This window comes from Rhamphochromis sp. 'chilingali' (assembly GCF_963969265.1).
Source record: "Rhamphochromis sp. 'chilingali' genome assembly, chromosome: 4".
Classification (NCBI taxonomy): Eukaryota; Metazoa; Chordata; class Actinopteri; order Cichliformes; family Cichlidae; genus Rhamphochromis; species Rhamphochromis sp. 'chilingali'.
In genome coordinates this window covers 17534004-17552176 of record NC_137948.1, presented here as the reverse complement: position 1 = coordinate 17552176, position 18173 = coordinate 17534004, and the positions used below count along the sequence as shown (strand labels likewise).

At 40.8% G+C, this 18173-nt stretch overlaps 2 protein-coding genes across 3 annotated transcripts; both read right to left on the bottom strand.

Moving 5' to 3' along the window:
* Positions 1–1133: 1133 nt before the first annotated feature.
* Positions 1134–8241, bottom strand: LOC308396317 (GTPase IMAP family member 8; the record flags this gene model as incomplete). Of its 2 annotated transcripts, XM_080881517.1 has the most annotated exons (8): positions 1134–3036; positions 3212–3552; positions 3645–3704; positions 3819–4281; positions 4661–4783; positions 5051–5161; positions 5377–5711; positions 8126–8241. In XM_080881517.1, the coding sequence occupies 7 exons, from the start codon at positions 5707–5709 to the stop codon at positions 1576–1578; spliced, it is 2892 nt and encodes a 963-aa protein (XP_080737643.1). In that variant the 3' UTR covers positions 1134–1575. The 2 variants fall into 2 exon arrangements, with proteins under 2 accessions (XP_080737643.1, XP_080737642.1); XM_080881516.1 differs by lacking the exon at positions 8126–8241 and having other exon boundaries at positions 5377–5718.
* On the bottom strand, positions 8127–17282 carry hmgxb4b (HMG box domain containing 4b). Its single transcript, XM_080881520.1, has 8 exons — positions 17250–17282; positions 16352–16492; positions 11676–11715; positions 11267–11373; positions 10279–10335; positions 9810–10181; positions 8906–9028; positions 8127–8247 (listed from the first exon to the last, which is right to left on the bottom strand). The coding sequence occupies exons 2-8, from the start codon at positions 16490–16492 to the stop codon at positions 8203–8205; spliced, it is 885 nt and encodes a 294-aa protein (XP_080737646.1). The 5' UTR covers positions 17250–17282; the 3' UTR covers positions 8127–8202.
* Positions 17283–18173: the final 891 nt, after the last annotated feature.

The window sequence follows — 18173 nt, the reverse complement described above, 5'->3', positions numbered from 1 at the left end:
ACTGCCATCTTCTCTGGGCCAAAGCTCATTGAAAATAAACTGAGGCAAAGTGGAAAACTGATCTGTGGTTACACAAATCTTATTTTTAAATTCTTTTTGAGGATGCTGCATCCTCAAGACCAAAGAGGAGAGGAACCATCTGGCTTGTTATCAGGCCTCAGTTCAACAGCCCGGATCTCTGATGGTATGGGGTTGCATTAGTGTGCACGGAAATGGCTGATTTCTAAAAGGTATATGTGGCTTTTAGAACAATATATGCTTCCATGCAGATGACATCTTTTTTCCAGGGAAGCCATCGCATATTTCAACAAGCTGCAATAGATGCATACAGCATCTGTTACAACAGCATGATTTACTAGGAGAGGCTGGGTGCTTTCACAAACACATTTGGCACATAATGAAACAAAAAATATGACAAAGAAGACACATGACTGCTGAGAAGCTAAATTTATATACAAGATAGGACTTGGACATTGCAGTTTAACCATTTGTTCTCTGCCTTCTGTTGTGAATAAATTTAGTTTAACATTTCCAAACTTTTTGTTTTTTTTAATTTTAATCTTAAACTCTGTCCCTTTTTTGGAATAGGGTTCATAGTTCTAGCATACAATTTGATCTGTGTTAAGTCTTACACAGGTAAAATCATTTTACGGTCAATACCTCTGCTCTTCTGCATAGCTGCCTGTTTTTTCAAACTCTCCACAACCAGCATCCACCTGTAGGCTACAGGGAGAAAAATATCACTTCTCAATTTATAAAATCAGCAGGATGAACTCAAGCTAGATGCAAAGTAACTATACTCTGATGCTATAATAAATAATTACAAATGCAAAATCTCTTACTGAACTGAATTTGACACATTCATTACGGCCTAAACCTGAATGTGAGAAGTAATGTCATAATGTTTGTAGTCATGAAGCAGGTTTCGCTTGCTGAAAATACTGTCAAAGATTTCATAAACGTGAAACCAACTTCAGTATATAAAGGTTAAAAAGTGAAAGACTGTCTATTGTTGTTAAATCAAAAATGTTCGTAAAGAATTTTTCATGCTCTGTGGTTCAGCACCAAAAACACACAAAAATGCAATGACTTTCTGATGACAACTTTTAATCAAAAAACACTGTGACCAATTCAGGGTATAATTTACAGAATTTCCATCAATATACAGATTTTAATATTCTTTTTACTCACTCGTTTTGTTAAATCACTGCCTTTGACATTATCAAAAATAGTCATACGTTTTATCATTCCTTTGCATATTTTGATGTCTTGCAAACATGTATCAACATTCAGAAAAGTATTTTCATTTATATATTATTGCTTCAATATCAATATGTGTAATTCATCTATTAATAAATGTCACACTCGTCTGTACTTATCGAGTGTCTCAATAAAACATGTAGCGATAAACTGAAGTTATAATCGTCTCAAATCAAATTCATTTTAAAGTATTTTATGCCTCAAAAATTACACAACAGTCAAAAAGCTGAAAATATTATTTCACAAGAAAAAAAAAAAAAAAAAAAGCACTTTTACATTTGCTATACATTTTATATACAAACATCTGTCAGTCCTTCATTCAGTTTTCAAAAAATTCTCTCCCCGTTTTCTCACTGCGTCGATGTTCTTGTTTACTGTTCTGTCAACGTTTCTTGCAGCGTCTTCTGTCTTCTCTGTTGTGCTTCTCTTGCTGAGTTTTCGCCTGCCCACCTCTGTTACTGCAGATCCAGCAGCTGCCCCAACAGCTCCGCCAATCACACCGCCCAAAAGCACACCGAGCACCAGACCCAGCAGTGCCCCGCCAATGACTACTTTGGGCACCTGTTTAGCTGTATTTCCAATTTTCTCCCACACTGAACTCTCAGCCACCATTTTGGCCCCTGCCTTGGCTCCAGAGCCTACTTTTCCCCACACGGGACTCTGTGCCAAATTCTTTGCCCCAGCTCCAATTCCAGCCCCGACACGCATGGAACTCTCTGCCATGACTTTGGCCCCTGAACCCACTTTTTCCCACATTGGACTTGCAGCCGCTGCTTTTGCTCCAGATCCCACCCATGCAGAACCATCTACCACTACCTTGGGAACTTTATTTCCTACTGCTTTGGAGAGATTTCCTGCAGTAACTCCTACCTTCTCCCACACAGAACTATCAACCACCATCTTTTGGACACTTTGTGCACTAGTGCCAACTTTTTCCCACATTCCACTATCTTTCATCCTCTGTGCTCCCTCTCCAACCCACACAGAGCTATCTGCCAACAGCTTGGGTAAATTCTTTGCACCCGTGCTCATCTTCTCCATTATGGAACTAAGTAGTGAAGGGGATATGGTCGAAAGTGTAATTGGAGGAAGACTCTCAATATTTGTAGTACTTACACTCATCTCGGCCTCATCCCTTGTTTTCTCAATATCATCTTCCGTCACTTCCTCGTCTACTTCAGAAACAGACTGCATGTAAGGATAAAGCTTTCGCCTTTCAGAGCTGAGTGGGCCAACATCCTCTACTCTTGCTAGGTTTTCGCCTCGTTTCTCTCTTGCCATCTCTTGCTGTTTCTGCCTCACTCTGTTCTCGGCCTCCTGAAAAGCAGGACAAGAATAATACTGCCCCCCGGCCTCCTTCACTGTCTGCTCCACCTTTTCTAGCAGGTCGGCAACATTGCTCTTCTCTCCCCCACCTCTTTCTGTCTCCAAAACATGAAATCTGTCCCCACATTTCTCCACAATCTTTAACAAATCTCCTCGCTGACCAGCAATGTATGCCTCAATGTTCTTATTTTTGGCCTTCCCACTTGCCCTGAGACGATCAGCGTAAGTAAAGAGGACCAAAGTGTGTCTCCAGACTGCTTCAGGCCCAAAAACAGCCTCTAGTGACGCAAGAGCCTGCAGCTCGGTCTTTGCAGGCTGGTCTAAGGGAACACAAAAGAGGAAGACATGCGGGCCGGGACTGGACAGAGCCACACAGGAGGAGATCTGAGCTCGCACCTCATCTGGAGTGCGCTCTGAATTGAACCAGTCTGGAGTATCCACCACTGCCACCTGCAGGTGACAGAGAAAATGCATGCAAAAATGTAAAGAGCTATTATCAAAAGCAACAAAACAAGAAGAGAGTATGAAACACTTTATTCTTTGAGATATTGTAATGGGTGTATGTTGAGATAAATAGAAAAAAAAAGACATCTTAGTAACTTAAAAACAAAAACAAAACACTAACCCTTCTTCCTTTAACCAATGCCTTCTTTTTCTCACACCATTGTGTGATTGCTATGAGGCTGTCTGGACGTGACTCAAAGGCTTCCTGCCCCAGTATTTCATTGCCAGCTGCACTCTTCCCTGATCCAGATCTTCCAAGCAACACCAGACGAAGCTCCGGAGAAGATGAGGATGAGGACAATGAGGGGGAAGAAGGGGTTGAGCTGGATGAGGAGATCAAGGAAGGAGAGGCAGCAAAAGTTGGTGAGGAGGGGAAGGAAGAGGAGAAGACTGGCGAAAGAGGAGTAGTGGTAGGCGAACCCTCGGGTGATCTCTCTTCAAAGCTGTTAATTCTGTGGTGAACTGAAACCATCAGGTAAAAATCAGAGTCAGTGACGTATTAAGAAGTGAAGTGCTGATAGTGACATATGAGAGAGTGAAGTCCTTTGACTTACAAGTAGAGATCACTTTTTGAGTTGATTTATCCTCTGACATTTGGGAGAGTATAGCTCCATCTAGTGGGGAAAAAGCAAGTTTTGCTCACTTTTGTCTTTTTTTTTTTTTAACTCTTCTAAAAGAATGAATCAGGGTACAATAATGGAGGACAGCACACGGTTAGTGGCATTTACCTCGATTCAGTTTGAAACTGGGTATCCTTTTTAACTCCCCGGTATCACAGAGCTCGGAGGATGGCTGTCGCTCTAGAGCTGGAGTTGAATAAAGGCTACTGGAGACCTGGCTCACCTTAACTCCTTCCACCATTTCCTCCATTTCTTCTCTTCTCCTCCTTGATTCTGTTGATATGGCACTGACATACTCATTGGACACCTGGCTCACCTTAACTCCTTCCACCATTCCCTCCTTTTCTTCCTGTCTCCTCCTTCTCTCTCTTGAAATGGCATTGAAGTACTCTTCCTCTTGACTTTCTGTGTTTGGGGTATAAGATGATGTGTGGGTCTTTTTCTTCTCTTCCTTTTGAGCCCTGAAACTTTCCATAAGTTGCTCCTTTTTTTCTTTCACCCGTTTTTCCAGCTCTCTATCCTGGACTGTTTTCATGTAGTATAACCCGTTTTTCCGCGCCATATTGTCCACCTGTAGATAAATAAACAAACAATAGTAACTTATTGCAGGAACTTTAACTCTGTTTTGTGAGTCACAGTTAGAAAACAATCACAATCGTCGCTAATATTCAAACCAGTCCAGACTACAACAGGGTGTGATGTGAAACTAGGCGTTCCTGGAAAAACAGCATGCATGCATGCGTACTTGCTCAGTAGTCTTAAAGAAACCATTAAAACAAAAAGCTCCAACCTATAGAGTATTTAAAAAATTCAATGCACTTAAGCAATGAGGAAGTCTCATCCAAATGATAAAATGTGTGAGGGCACGAACGCTCACACTTTTACTGAATCAGACAAACCCTTTGAGGAATGTTGCTTTTTGATAACTGTTTTTCACTCCTACTTCATACCTTTTCCAGCAGCTCACGGACCTGGTCCCTGTCCTGTCGCTGACGATTATTGATGACATGGTACCGTCCTCCGCAACCCTCAATTACCTGCCTCAGGCCTGGGTGCTCTTTCTGCAGGTACTCCTGTGAGAAAACAATGCAGCTTGTGTGAATTTATACCTGCAATGATTTGCATCACTCCTATATGTTATACTCCAAGAATAAGATAACCACCTAAAATATTACTGACAGCATATTTACAAAACCCAACACGAGATAACATTTATTTATAAATAAGGGGCCAGGTCGTAAGTTAATAGGTGAAACTATGCCGTTTTATAGTGGCACTAAGTGACTTTCCTGCTTTATAAAGATCAGCTTAAAGAGAGGGTAGGTGAACACCTCTCATACCTCCACTGTTTTTCCCATCAAGTAGTCCCCACAGGTCAGCATGACCATGGTGTGGTCCAGCACCTCCTGTCCAAACAGTTCCTCCAACTCTGCAGGCACACGTGTCTCCACCTGCGTGGGGAAAAGGCAAAGAGGAAAAATGGATCTAAACTGGTTACTGCTTGTTATGGAGATGTTTCAGAACATCTGTAACTTGTATATTTGGAACACATTTTTTTCCACTAGTTTGATAGATAGACATTTTTTTATTGAGTACACATTACAGACTGCAACTTCAACAAAGTTGAGCAACAGATGACATCACTAACGGGCAAGCCAAGACTAACCTCTGTGAATTGATTAACAGGCACCAGCAGCAAAATAGCATGTGGGCCTGGTGGTACCAGAGTCATTGCTCGCTGTGTCTCCTTTTTGACACCGTCCTCCATCTTGCCACCACTCCAGTACCATCTCGGTGCCTCCACCAGGGTCACATTCCTGCCTTCAATGAAGCCCTGCCGTAGCTGGCAGCTCCTGGAGGCACCGGGAGAAATGGGGGAAAGCTGGGCCAGGATAGTGTCCGCTAATGCTGTCTTTCCACATCCGATATTCCCCAAAAGAAGCAATCTCAGGTCTGAGGACGAGGATCCATAGTAGCTTTCTCTGTAGTGTTCACCCATCCCTGACATGAATAAAGGAAACAGGAAGGAGTCCAAAAAAAACAAAAGAGAGAGAAATTGAGGACAGTATATCACCTGTGTTATTTGTAGGAAGCTACACCAACCAACCAAAATAAAAGCTGTCTTTTAATACTAGGTTTTATTGTTAGGTTTTGCCTAGACAAACTTACATAACTTTACATGCAAATAAACCTGGAAAACAGACAACTGGATCAGCTGAGCAGGTTCAGCTAGGCAGATTTTATCAGTCAAGTTACTATTTTAAGCATCAAGTAATCATACAATCTTAACAGAAACGGATAAAATGCCATCTTAAACTTAACTTGAAATCTTTCTCCTCTATTCCCACACGAGTCTCTCTGCACACAGGATACCTACAGTTCCTTGTTGTGCATGAATGAACAAAAACTAAAGTAATTCACTGGTAGTTTCATTGGAAATGATTGTGGGTCACATCAATTTCATCTCAGTGTTTGATACCACACCTTGCCATTCCTGTCAAACAACATTCTGCCTGGACTCATATATGCAAAAAGGTACAAACCAAATCCATACTGAACAAACAGCAACGAGAGTTGATGAAGCATTTCAAATAGTGCTGTACTTCATAAGTATACTTGCTTTGGCACAAATTCTAAATTAGGCGTGAATCTATTGCTGAAACTGTAATAAATAGTTTGAGTTTCTGGATGTAGTTTGAGCTAACCTAACAACCTATTTCCTCAAATATGACACATTATATATCAACAATGTAGTAATTTCAATGTAATTTCAGTAATTAAAGTAATACAACTAAGAAACGTAATATGATTGCAATTAATCAACAAGTGCATAACATTAACTAATTTAACAATTAAGTCTCTTACACCAAGACAATCTTACAACAACAATTTAAGCAACAAGATGAATACTTACTCAAGAGTTTAAGGTCTACAAAGTTGCATTCATGTGTTGTCTTGTGTCAATACTGAGTTTTTTTGGTTGGCACTGGGTTATATTTCTCACGCAGACAACTTCAGTACATGCTAGTTCCCAGTCGACTGGCAAAAGCTGTCTGCTCAGATGAGGTGTCTCGCCTGAGCCACTCCCAAATTTAAACACATTCATACATGAGCGCACTCGTAAATATATTTTTTGATACAACAGGTTTCTCAGTTTGTAGGTTGCTAAGCAGTCCAACCTGGGGTGGAGGCAGTATAACCAGCTGCCACTGGGAATCGTTCCAAGATAGTTTTAACTACCACACCTATGATATGTCAAAACTCATAGAGATCTGTTAAAGGAGGTGTCCTTCATGGTTTGCAGTTGCTAAGGATATTACCTGGTCAACCAGGTCTGTAAATATGTTGCTGTCATAACCAGAAAGAAATGAAAGCATGAAGGCTTGTCACAGACAAACAAAGTTACAATGTAAAGACAGAATAAATGCAAGAGGAACATTATTCTGCTTCTTTTGTGTGTTACACGAATGGAAAATTTAAAATAAAATAATAAAATAACTTTTCTTCCTACGGAATCATGAAGCATAAAACTTCAAGTCTTCATGGCCTTCCATATGAGTAAGAGCTGTTAAGTTTCATTTCAACATCAAAGTAATTACAAACAGACCTCTTGATTAATGTCACTAACACTTAGTCATTAAGGATTCAAATGTTAACCTGTTTTCAGTAATTTGCAAAACAAGAAAATTGCTCTTTCAGCATATATTCATGGCTGTGATTAAAGTAGCTGGGTAATATTTACAGATTTGCACACATCCCCACAGCTTCATCCTCAAATATTTTCTTGTATTCCCACTTGCTAGTACTTGGCTGGATCCCCTTGCCTTGGTTCTGCATGGCAAAGTGTCAACAAGTTGCTGGAAATATTTCTCATAGTTTCTGGTCGATATTGATATGATCGCATTGTACAGCTGCTGCAGATTTGTTGGCTGCACATCCAGGATGTGGCTACTGAATTGACTACTGACCTGGTGACTGTGGATGACATCCGAGTACAATGAATTCATTATCATGTTCAAGAAACCAGCTTTTTCTCATCTCATCAAGAACATTTTGTAAGAATATTTAAGTTGACTATACATACCCATTCTGTACAAACAAAACATAAGATGGTATTCATGTACATTTATTATTGAGTTACCAGGCAAATGTAAATATGTGATGCCTGATCTCTACTGTGAATTACCCACTACTTCTAATGTTTTCCAAGTACACAAGACATCTCTATCACTATTCATTTAATTTAAAAAGCAGAGTGTTCAAAAATCTTATCTAATCAAATAGTTAATGCAAGGCATTTAATTTGCATTTTAAACATAATTAACATATGTAATTAACAAAAAAAATGTCCTTCTGAAAAAAGTTCACTTCAAAGTTCAAAGTGCAGGCAAATTCTCATAACACAAAACTCTTACTTTTCAAGTATCAACTACCAGAAAAATGTTTTTCAGGTTATCATTGCTGTGTAGAGCCAGTAGGGGTCTCCTTTTACTCACAGGCCAGGCATCACATACGCAATGTTATCCAAGGTGGAGGCCTTTAAACAAACAAGAAAAGCATTCACAAAGGAAAGAAAATCAAGGAAAGAGGAAGCAAAAATGCTGATTGCAACGATATAATAATAAAGTGCATTTAGGAGCACATGTCCAAATAAAACAATAAAATTACCGCAAACTTGTTTAGTTTTGTTGAGTCTATGGAATGGGTTACGATGTTTACACTGTAGCTTCAGTTGTTTGTAAACATTTGCGTTTTATTCCTTGGTATTATTTTTAACCTTTTGAAATGAGTTTTTCCCTTTTTTGATTAAATCTCTCCTGGATAAATATTTCTCTTTGGCTTAAATGGCATTTGTTAGGTGCAAATTCGAGATGTTTAGAATAGGTATTATAGTACAAACAGTACATTTTGACAGCAGCTTTGATTAGTGGAACAACAAATAAATCAATGCTGAACAATAAACACTGACAGGATAAGTACCGCTACAGTTATTGGACTTTGTCAATACCACAAGTTTCATTCATAACAGCGGCATTGTGTCAACAAAGTAAAGCATAAATCTGCAGGCGTTTTTCCTTTAACAAACAATATACTGGAAGTTCACTACAATAATTTCACCAAGGTGAAAGCATGTACACATAACAACATGTAAAGGACATGATGTGTATGCACCATAAATTGGCAGCAATGCTTACCAGTGTGTGTTGTGTGCAGCTCCTCAGCTCTGGTATGTGCATAGTGAGGCCGGTAAGTGGAGCCATAGCACACAATAGAGAGTCCAAGAGTAGAGACAAACTACTCGACATGCACACCATTTTCTGCAGAGATGCACAGAGAGCCCTGTATCACCCTATAGTGCAATGAATAAGTTGCATGCTTTCCAGTAGTCTTGATAAAACCGTGTAATGAGCAAACTTTTAATACTACATGACCACCCCCCAAACACACACACACACACACACACACACACACACACACACACACACACACACACTGCTTCGTCTGTAGCAGCTTTATTGCTTTTCAGTCAGTTTAACCTCTTGATATTTTTTCGCACACTATTGTTTCATCTTCCTTTGTAAAATGAGTCACTCTGCTGACAGTACACTTATCTATAATAGTGACTGGTTAGAGACTGCCAACATTTTTCACCCTAGGTTAGCGTAACAAGTTGATAACCAGCCTCATGTGACCGTTTATCCTGATTGCCAATGTTAAAACAAGTTAATCTAGATAAGGGAAAGATAGCTTGGCTATGTTAAACTCGCTTTGTGAAAACAGGCTTCTGTGAACCAGTTTGGAATATAGACAGAAAAAGATAAAGAAAGCACCACGTTGTAGGACTGTATAATGTTTCAACTCCCACCAACTATCTTGGGATACACTCCAACTATCGAGGCCTTCACAGTATCTGTTTAAGATCAAAATCTCTTCTATGTTTACTTCTGATTAGCAAAGATATAAAGTAGTTCTGGTTCTGGGACCACTATTACCCCTTATTTCTGAATTTATACAAGCAAGATGAAGAATACATGTGAGAGATGAACAAACGACATTAAGTGTCTTATAAAAAGATTTTTTTTAATTGAATCTACTCACATCTGTCTCCTGGAGATGGTGTCCAATCAGGGATAACGATTCTCCCAGGAGGTGAAGGTAAGCTGCAGCACTGGCAGGATCCTGGTCAGAGCAGCAGAGACTCTTGGGGGTGGACATTAGAGGGTCTGTGGCTGAAGTAGTGACACCACATATAAAACCAATGGGACTACATGAATCAGTCATGAAGCTAGTCATCGTGGAGCTAACAGTAGTAGAAATAGCTGTCAGTGAACTAGGAATGGGTGTAGAGTGATGAGGCCAGTTGCCTACTGGAGAGACAGAGGGGCTGGCAGGTCCGTTACTGGGACAATCTGCCCCATAATGCTGGCTATTAAGATACACCAAGTACTCCATCATGGGACCTGGACTCCTCTGAAAGAAAACGAAAGGAATACAAAACGTAATGATTAAATGTGAGATTGGGAGATATAGAGTACTTGGCTATAAATCATAAATTACAAAACATTACCAGACTAATGTTTCCCTCTGCATTAAAACATGGATGCAACAAGTTTTCTTGGATACGCTACAAAGAAAGAAGTAGCCACAAGGTTAGAAGTAAAAGGATAAAGTCCTGTTTTTTGTTTTGATAGATAAAGATTTGAAAAAAAAAAAATTTAACCATGGTGGGTAAAAAGAAAAATATTTGGATGTGTCTGTTAGGGCTGTTCGATATAACGATATATATCGGATAACGATATAAAAACGTCTATCGTTTCATTTTACGCTATCGTTTGTTTCGTGGTGTCGCAAAAATAAACCCTTTACGGCAATATTTTTTCATCGTTTTAATGGTCACTGTAGTGGCTATATTAATTTCTTAAAGTTCTCTCTTTCTCTTATATTTTATATAACCACACTAAGGATGGACAAGCGCCTGTTTTTATGCGTTGTCGTTAGCAACAACGACGGTAAAACCATCGCGTGTCCGCTTGTTTATGTTCCACATAAACCTTTCACAATAAAGCTCAAGATCCTGTTGAGACTTTTCAAAATATTTACGAATGAGAAGTAAAAAAAGAGCCGGCAGGTGCTAAAAAATAAACCTTAGACTCAAACGTTAGAACAGGCTGTTCCCCGCAGCACGTTGTATATTGGTTTCTCTTCTTCTTACTTTAGCACCTTTGTGGTTCAGCTACCCAATTTCACTGTGCAAGAAACTGCACAATGACAATAAAAAGCTCTAAGTCTCTAAGTCTAAATACTCACAAAGAAAACGGCGGCTGTTACAACTTATGTCTAAAAATGTATAGTTTCATGCATCGGTTAAAACACTCGACCCCAGCTACATGACGCGCAGCTGGAAACACTTCCCGCAAGTCGAGCTGCCCGAGATTCACAGAATTTACAAAAATTTTATATTTTTGTGATTTATATCGTTATCGGGACGATAGAATTCTTATATCAGGATATGAGATTTTGGTCATATCGCACAGCCCTAGCGTCTGTTTTATCACCTCTTCTCCTCTCACTGTCCATCTGTCCTGTGACACACAGACTGGATATTCATGGAGGAAGCCTGAGACGTCTGCTCCATGAGGTTTGTGGTCTATACCACTACTACCTGCAATTAGGGGACAGAAGAATCATAAACAAATGCATTAACATATAATTCCCAGGTTAAGCCAAAAGTGTACATTTCCACCTTGTTATTTTTATACTCTTAACACCTTATGAAATACTGTGATGATCAGGATTTTATGTGCATTAACATGCTATAAATGAATTTCTGATAAATAATAACGTTTGTTAAATAAAATATCCTACTTTTGCAACCTTAGACATTGTAGACACAGAGATGTCAAATAAAGTTGCATCAGAAACAAACATATCACAGTGTAATGTACACAGCTGCTAAGGCCTTACCAATAGGTGGTATGTTCTTGTTCAGGGAGCCACTTTGTTCCTGGAAAAATTACAAGCACTTACATGACTTTTAACCCGTTAGAAATATCAGTATAACGCATGACTCACACTATAAAACAAACATAGCGGTGGTTTAAAGGTACTGGGGTGCAATGATTGTTAAATTCTGCAACAACACACATGATTGTTTAATCAATTTTGTCCATAGCCAAAGTTTTTTTTATTTGTTTATTCTGCATTTGTATTTGTTTATTCCCTCTTTTATACCAGGACCACAAAGATATCTTTCTTACTTCAAATAAACGGCCCTGTTTTTCCTCTTCACATTATCTTAACATTTAGCCAGCACCTAACTGATGCTGACATTGATGGAAATATAATTGCGTTCCTCCAGTGTCATCACAAAGCAAGAACCGAATTATAAAATTGATTGCAACAATCTTTGTGTTTTATGGTTTTATAGACAGCTGAGGCGAAACACTTTTTTCGACCACTTCTTTTAGGGGTCACCACCACAGTATATATGATCTGGCACCATCTCACCCCGTCTCTAGCACTGCATCCATGGATCTTCCCTGTGGTCTTTCTCTGTTCTTCCTGCCTGGCAGCTCTATTCTCAATATCCTTTGTCCAGTATATCTGCTATCCCTCTTCTGCACATCCAAACCATATCATCCTTGCCTCTCTTACTTTGCATTCTCTCCTTTTACCAGTCAAGCTCCTTACATTTAAAGACCCTACTCTCACCTCCACATTCAGGCCTTTCCTTTTCTATGGATGACTCTGAAGACTCCTTCGCCCTTCCTCTTCCCTTGCCTTCAGCCAACAGTGGCACAGTCTCCACCACAACCCTGCTGGCAAACAGCACCGAAGGCGGTTGTTGTTAACCCGATCTGTCCTGTCAGTATTATTGATGATCTGTATGTTTGATTTGGCAAAGATTTTATACCCAATGCCCTTTCTGCTCCCCCCCCCCCATTTATCTAGGCTTGGGCCCAGGCACTAACTGAAACAACAATTACCAAACTGTAATTAGTCTAAAAATCTAAAAGTAAATGGTCTGCATTTGTATAGCGCTTTACTTAGTCCCTATGGACCCCAAAGCGCTTTACACTACATTCAGTCATCCACCCATTCACACACTGGTGATGGCAAGCTACAGTGGGGCAAAAAAGTATTTAGTCAGCCACCGATTGTGCAAGTTCCCCCACTTAAAATGATGACAGAGGTCAGTAATTTGCACCAGAGGTACACTTCAACTGTGAGAGACAGAATGTGAAAAAAAAATCCATGAATTCACATGGTAGGATTTGTAAAGAATTTATTCGTAAATTAGGGTGGAAAATAAGTATTTGGTCACCTCAAACAAGGAAAATCTCTGGCTCTCACAGACCTGTAACGTCTTCTGTAAGAAGCTTTTCTGTCCCCCACTCGTTACCTGTATGAATGGCACCTGTTTGAACTCATCATCTGTATAAAAGACACCTGTCCACAGCCTCAAACAGTCAGACTCCAAACTCCGCCATGGCCAAGACCAAAGAGCTTTCGAAGGACACCAGGAAAAGTATTGTAGACCTGCACCAGACTGGGAAGAGTGAATCTACAATAGGCAAGCAGCTTGGTGTGAAAAAATCAACTGTGGGAGCAATCATCAGAAAATGGAAGACATACAAGACCACTGATAATCTCCCTCGATCTGGGGCTCCACGCAAGATCTCATCCCGTGGGGTCAAAATGATCATGAGAACGGTGAGCAAAGATCCCAGAACCACACGGGGGGACCTGGTGAATGACCTGCAGAGAGCTGGGACCAAAGTAACAAAGCTCACCATCAGTAACACACTACAACGGCAGGGAATCAAATCCCGCAGTGCCAGACGTGTTCCGCTGCTGAAGCCAGTGCATGTCCAGGCCCGTCTGAAGTTTGCCAGAGAGCACATGGATGATACAGCAGAGGATTGGGAGAATGTCATGTGGTCAGATGAAACCAAAGTAGAACTTTTTGGTATAAACTCAACTCGTCGTGTTTGGAGGAAGAAGAATACTGAGTTGCATCCCAAGAACACCATACCTACTGTGAAGCATGGGGGTGGAAACATCATGCTATGGGGCTGTTTTTCTGCCAAGGGGACAGGACGACTGATCCGTGTTAAGGACAGAATGAATGGGGCCATGTATCGTGAGATTTTGAGCCAAAACCTCCTTCCATCAGTGAGAACTTTGAAGATGAAACGAGGCTGGGTCTTCCAACATGACAATGATCCAAAACACACCGCCTGGGCAACAAAGGAGAGCCTCCGTAAGAAGCATTTGAAAGTCCTGGAGTGGCCTAGCCAGTCTCCAGACCTCAACCCCATAGAAAATCTGTGGCGGGAGTTGAAAGTCCGTGTTGCTCGGCGACAGCCCCAAAACATCACTGCTCTCGAGAAGATCTGCATGGAGGAATGGGCCAAAATACCAGCTACTGTGTGTGCAAACCTGGGCCCTGTGCTTCGTACGTCGCTTACTACATCCAAGATTAAATGAAACATCCAAGACCAAATCATCGCGCTAACTCTGAGCTCGCTATTCCGGTTCCCCGAACACACCTGTTGTTGACGATTAGTATAGCTGGATGAAGTAATGTGAGATCACTGGGTGGCCCAACAGGGGCTACGCATCGATAGTAGAAACATTGATCGGCAACCCTTTGATTGGTCGGCGAAAATGTCGAAGGAGCGCCCTCGGTATTTTTCGGCAGCAGAGCAAGAACTCTTGAGTGAGGGATTTCAGGAGTTTCAGAGTTTAATTAAAACGCAAGGGAACACTGCAAAGGCTGCAAAAGCAAGGAGAGAGGGCTGGCAGAAAGTTGCTGACAAATCAAACTCGTAAGTAATTCAATAATAACAATAATAATGGAGTGGATTTATATAGCGCTTTTCAAGGCACCCAAAGCGCTTTACAATGCCACTATTCATTCACTCTCACATTCACACACTGGTGGAGGCAGCTACGGTTGTAGCCACAGCTGCCCTGGGGCAGACTGACAGAAGCCAGGCTGCCATATTGCGCCATCGGCCCCTCTGGCCAACACCAGTAGGCGGTAGGGTAGATTTATCATATCACACCATATTATCCAATATTATATTACATTATATTATATTATAATATGTTATATTATATCCCCTTTCACATTAGAGCCACAACAGGACCCACTAGAACATGGGAACAAGTAAAAGTGAAATATAAGAATATTCTACAGAATGGTAATATTTATCACTTATATTGCTTGTCGTCTCTTGGAAAGAGACCCTGGAATACTCTGTTTGTTTGTTCATAACAGCAACCAAGAAAAGGGCAGAGCAAAAAAAAAGACAGGTGGTGGTCCTGCACCCCCTCGTCAACAAGTTGGTTAAGTGAATAATACCCTCACGGGAAAATCGATATCTCTCTATGAGCACACTGTCGCGCTGAGCTAAAGGATCCTGTCTGTCCCGCAATATACGCTGAATTCTGAGGACTCTCCTTATCAATCTTGCACCTTCCGCAATGGGTTGCTCGCGTAAACGGACAGGATATGACTGCGACAGACTTCCCAAATCCACCTTCGCTTTTATAGCCGTGGTCTCTCATCTTGATTACACGAAGTAATTTACAATTACTACTCTGAAATATGAATTACATCTGTAATAATCACATACATGTAATAGAATGTTAATAGTACATTTCCCTTTTTTAGGGAATGACCTGTATGTATCTGTGTGAAATCAATAAAAGGATCAAGTGCTGCATTATCTTTAGTTACATTGATGTTATTTATTTATGGTGAAACAGTGGTGGAATATCGCTGTTGCTTTCGTATGAATGACGCGGACATACCTGCGTGGCCGCGATCTAATCCTGTTTACATAAAGTAAACCTGCTCCCCAGCAGGTTTACGCTTACGGCTCTGTTGCTATGACAGCAAGTCCCGGATGGGCTTCGGGGAACCGAACGATCCAGGATCACGCGAAATCGTCAACAATCTCATCCAGCTAACTCACTTAGCGCGGTACGAAGAACAGGCCCCTGGTAAAGACCTATAGTAAACGTTTGACCTCTGTTATTGCCAACAAAGGTTATGTTACAAAGTATTGAGTTGTATTTTTGTTATTGACCAAATACTTATTTTCCACCCTGATTTACGAATAAATTCTTTACAAATCCTACCATGTGGATTCATGGATTTTTTTTTTTCACATTCTGTCTCTCACAGTTGCAGTGTACCTCTGGTGCAAATTACTGACCTCTGTCATCATTTTAAGTGGGGGAACTTGCACAATCGGTGGCTGACTAAATACTTTTTTGCCCCACTGTATATTGTAGCCACAGCTGCCCTGGGGCGCACTGACAGAGGCGAGGCTACCGGACACTGGCGCCATCGGGCCCTCTGACCACCACCAATAGGCAACGGGTGAAGTGTCTTGCCCATGGAAGGACACAACGACCGAGACTGTTGGAGCCGGGGCTCAAACTGGCAACCTTCCGATTACAAGGCAAACTGCCAACTCTTCAGCCATGACTGCCCAGAAAAGTACACAAAATGTAGCACAGTTAAAATTCAAAGATGTTAAAAAGACAGCGTCCCTGCAATGGAATATACACTGCACTGCAACTCTGTGCAGAAACATGATTCAAAAATCCCCAGAATAGTGCACCTGGTGAAGCATCTTGGTGCTATGCTCCTCTGCATCTGATCCTGCTTCCTCCAGGTCCTCAACATCCATCAAAAAGTCTTTGTATGACCTTTTGTTTTCTCTGTGGGTGCATCCACTCACTATTTCTGCTTCACCATCCATCTAGACCAACAGAAGAGAGATCAATGATTCAGACAGCAGGAACTCTAAGTACCTGCTGTGAGATAATGTGAGATAAAGTTGAGCATGTACAGTCTGCTTATTTAATGACCACTTCATATACTTTCTGTTTACTGCGAGGATTTTAGATGGAATATGCTCTGAAGTTTAGTCTGACCAAACATGAAGGCTGGATAAAGCTAATAAAAGGTTGCAGCAGCTAATAAAAGGTTTCAGCAGGGACTCGCCGTCTCTCTAAGGTTTATGGGCCTAAATTGCTGAAGATAAAACATTCTCACCTGGGCGAGTAAATGAATAGCTCACCTTCAGCAGACTGCTGACTGTGCAAGGCAAATAAATTATCTAAGGCTAGTGCTAGCTAGACGCTAGTTATGTGTGCTAGCTAGTGAGGAAAACAAGTTGTTTTGAAGTCCTCTGGTTCAACATTAATTTAATGTTTGTGATAATAGCAGTTAAGCAGTGGGCTTTCTACTATGCCCAAAACAGGGGTTGTCGAAGCTTGTGGGTTTTTTTTAAATCTAAAATAAATACAAACTGATAAGACCGAGCAGAAAACAATCTCAAACACGTCTCACATCGATGTCTGTCTTCCTTTCGTTTTGTTTCCACGTTTGACTAAAAACTATCCTTAATTCCGGAAAATGCCGGATTTTGGTCCGGTAACATGAAGCACACGACCTCTAACAAGCTCCTAAATCTCGGGCCAGCTCTGTCACAGACATTCCTGTGGTAAACTCACTGTGCTGCTCAGCTGTATACGTGTGAAGCAAAGCCTGCTGACTCACGTTTAGCGCCCGCCCTCCCTCTCTGTCGGTCACTACGCTGTGCTGAGTCACGTTAAGCCCGAGTGAAGCTTTGTGATTTTATACCTGCAGATGGCTGAGCAGATGCACGGCAGTCTGCAGTTTAGTGGCACATTTTTCAAATCATATATAACATAGAGTTGTGCTTTTTTATGTTATTTTTTTGTCCATGTAGGTTATAATTACGCATTGAAACGTTTGGCCTTTTGACAAAAAACAGATGTAGCGGTATTTTTTCATCGCTTTGTCTCAACTGATTTCAAGTAGTCACGTATTTTAAATGCCATTTTTATTTAGGCCTTTACATAAAACGTCTAAGCACAGTTTATAGTCAAAGCTATGTAGACACCCATATGACAAACATACCTTATTTTCACTTAAAGTGAATATATGATAATAATCGTTCTTTATAAAAGACCAAAGGTTTAAGCATACTGCCAACCACGTACAGGCTGGGAGTTGTTTCGCTGGAAGAGCTGCTCAGAGTGAAGCGGTTTTCTGTTTCCTTTGCCTCAAGATGGCTCTATAAATAACTCAAATTAAACTAGGTTGGACAGTAGTGTGGTTCCAGTTTTGTTCCTGTAGTTCAAGACCTCTGACCTTTACTCCTTCAAGCAGCTTCTGAGGAAAATTAAAATTGGGAACACTTTGCTGACTTCTTTTAATGTTGCAGATTGCAAAACCCCATGAAAAGATTTCTGAGTAACAGTTCTAGGAGGGGTCCAATAGGATGAAGATAAAAGCAGTGACGCTCTTTTAGTGGATGACAGAAGATTTTTGCAGATTATAATCTCTTTTAGATACTTGCACTATTAGGCAATCAAGGATGAAGACTTCCCAGAAGGGTAGAGGCTGTTTAC

What these genes read in the sequence shown, in the direction of transcription:
- hmgxb4b (XM_080881520.1), bottom strand. Translation starts at nt 16,492, where the DNA reads ATGGATGGTGAAGCAGAAATAGTGAGTGGATGCACCCACAGAGAAAAC. An exon ending in GCACCAAGATGCTTCACCAG is followed by an intron (nt 11,716 to 16,351) that starts GTGCACTATTCT and finishes TAATTTTTCCAG; the next exon opens with GAACAAAGTGGCTCCCTGAA. An exon ending in GGACAGTGAGAGGAGAAGAG is followed by an intron (nt 10,336 to 11,266) that starts GTGATAAAACAG and finishes CTTTCTTTGTAG; the next exon opens with CGTATCCAAGAAAACTTGTT.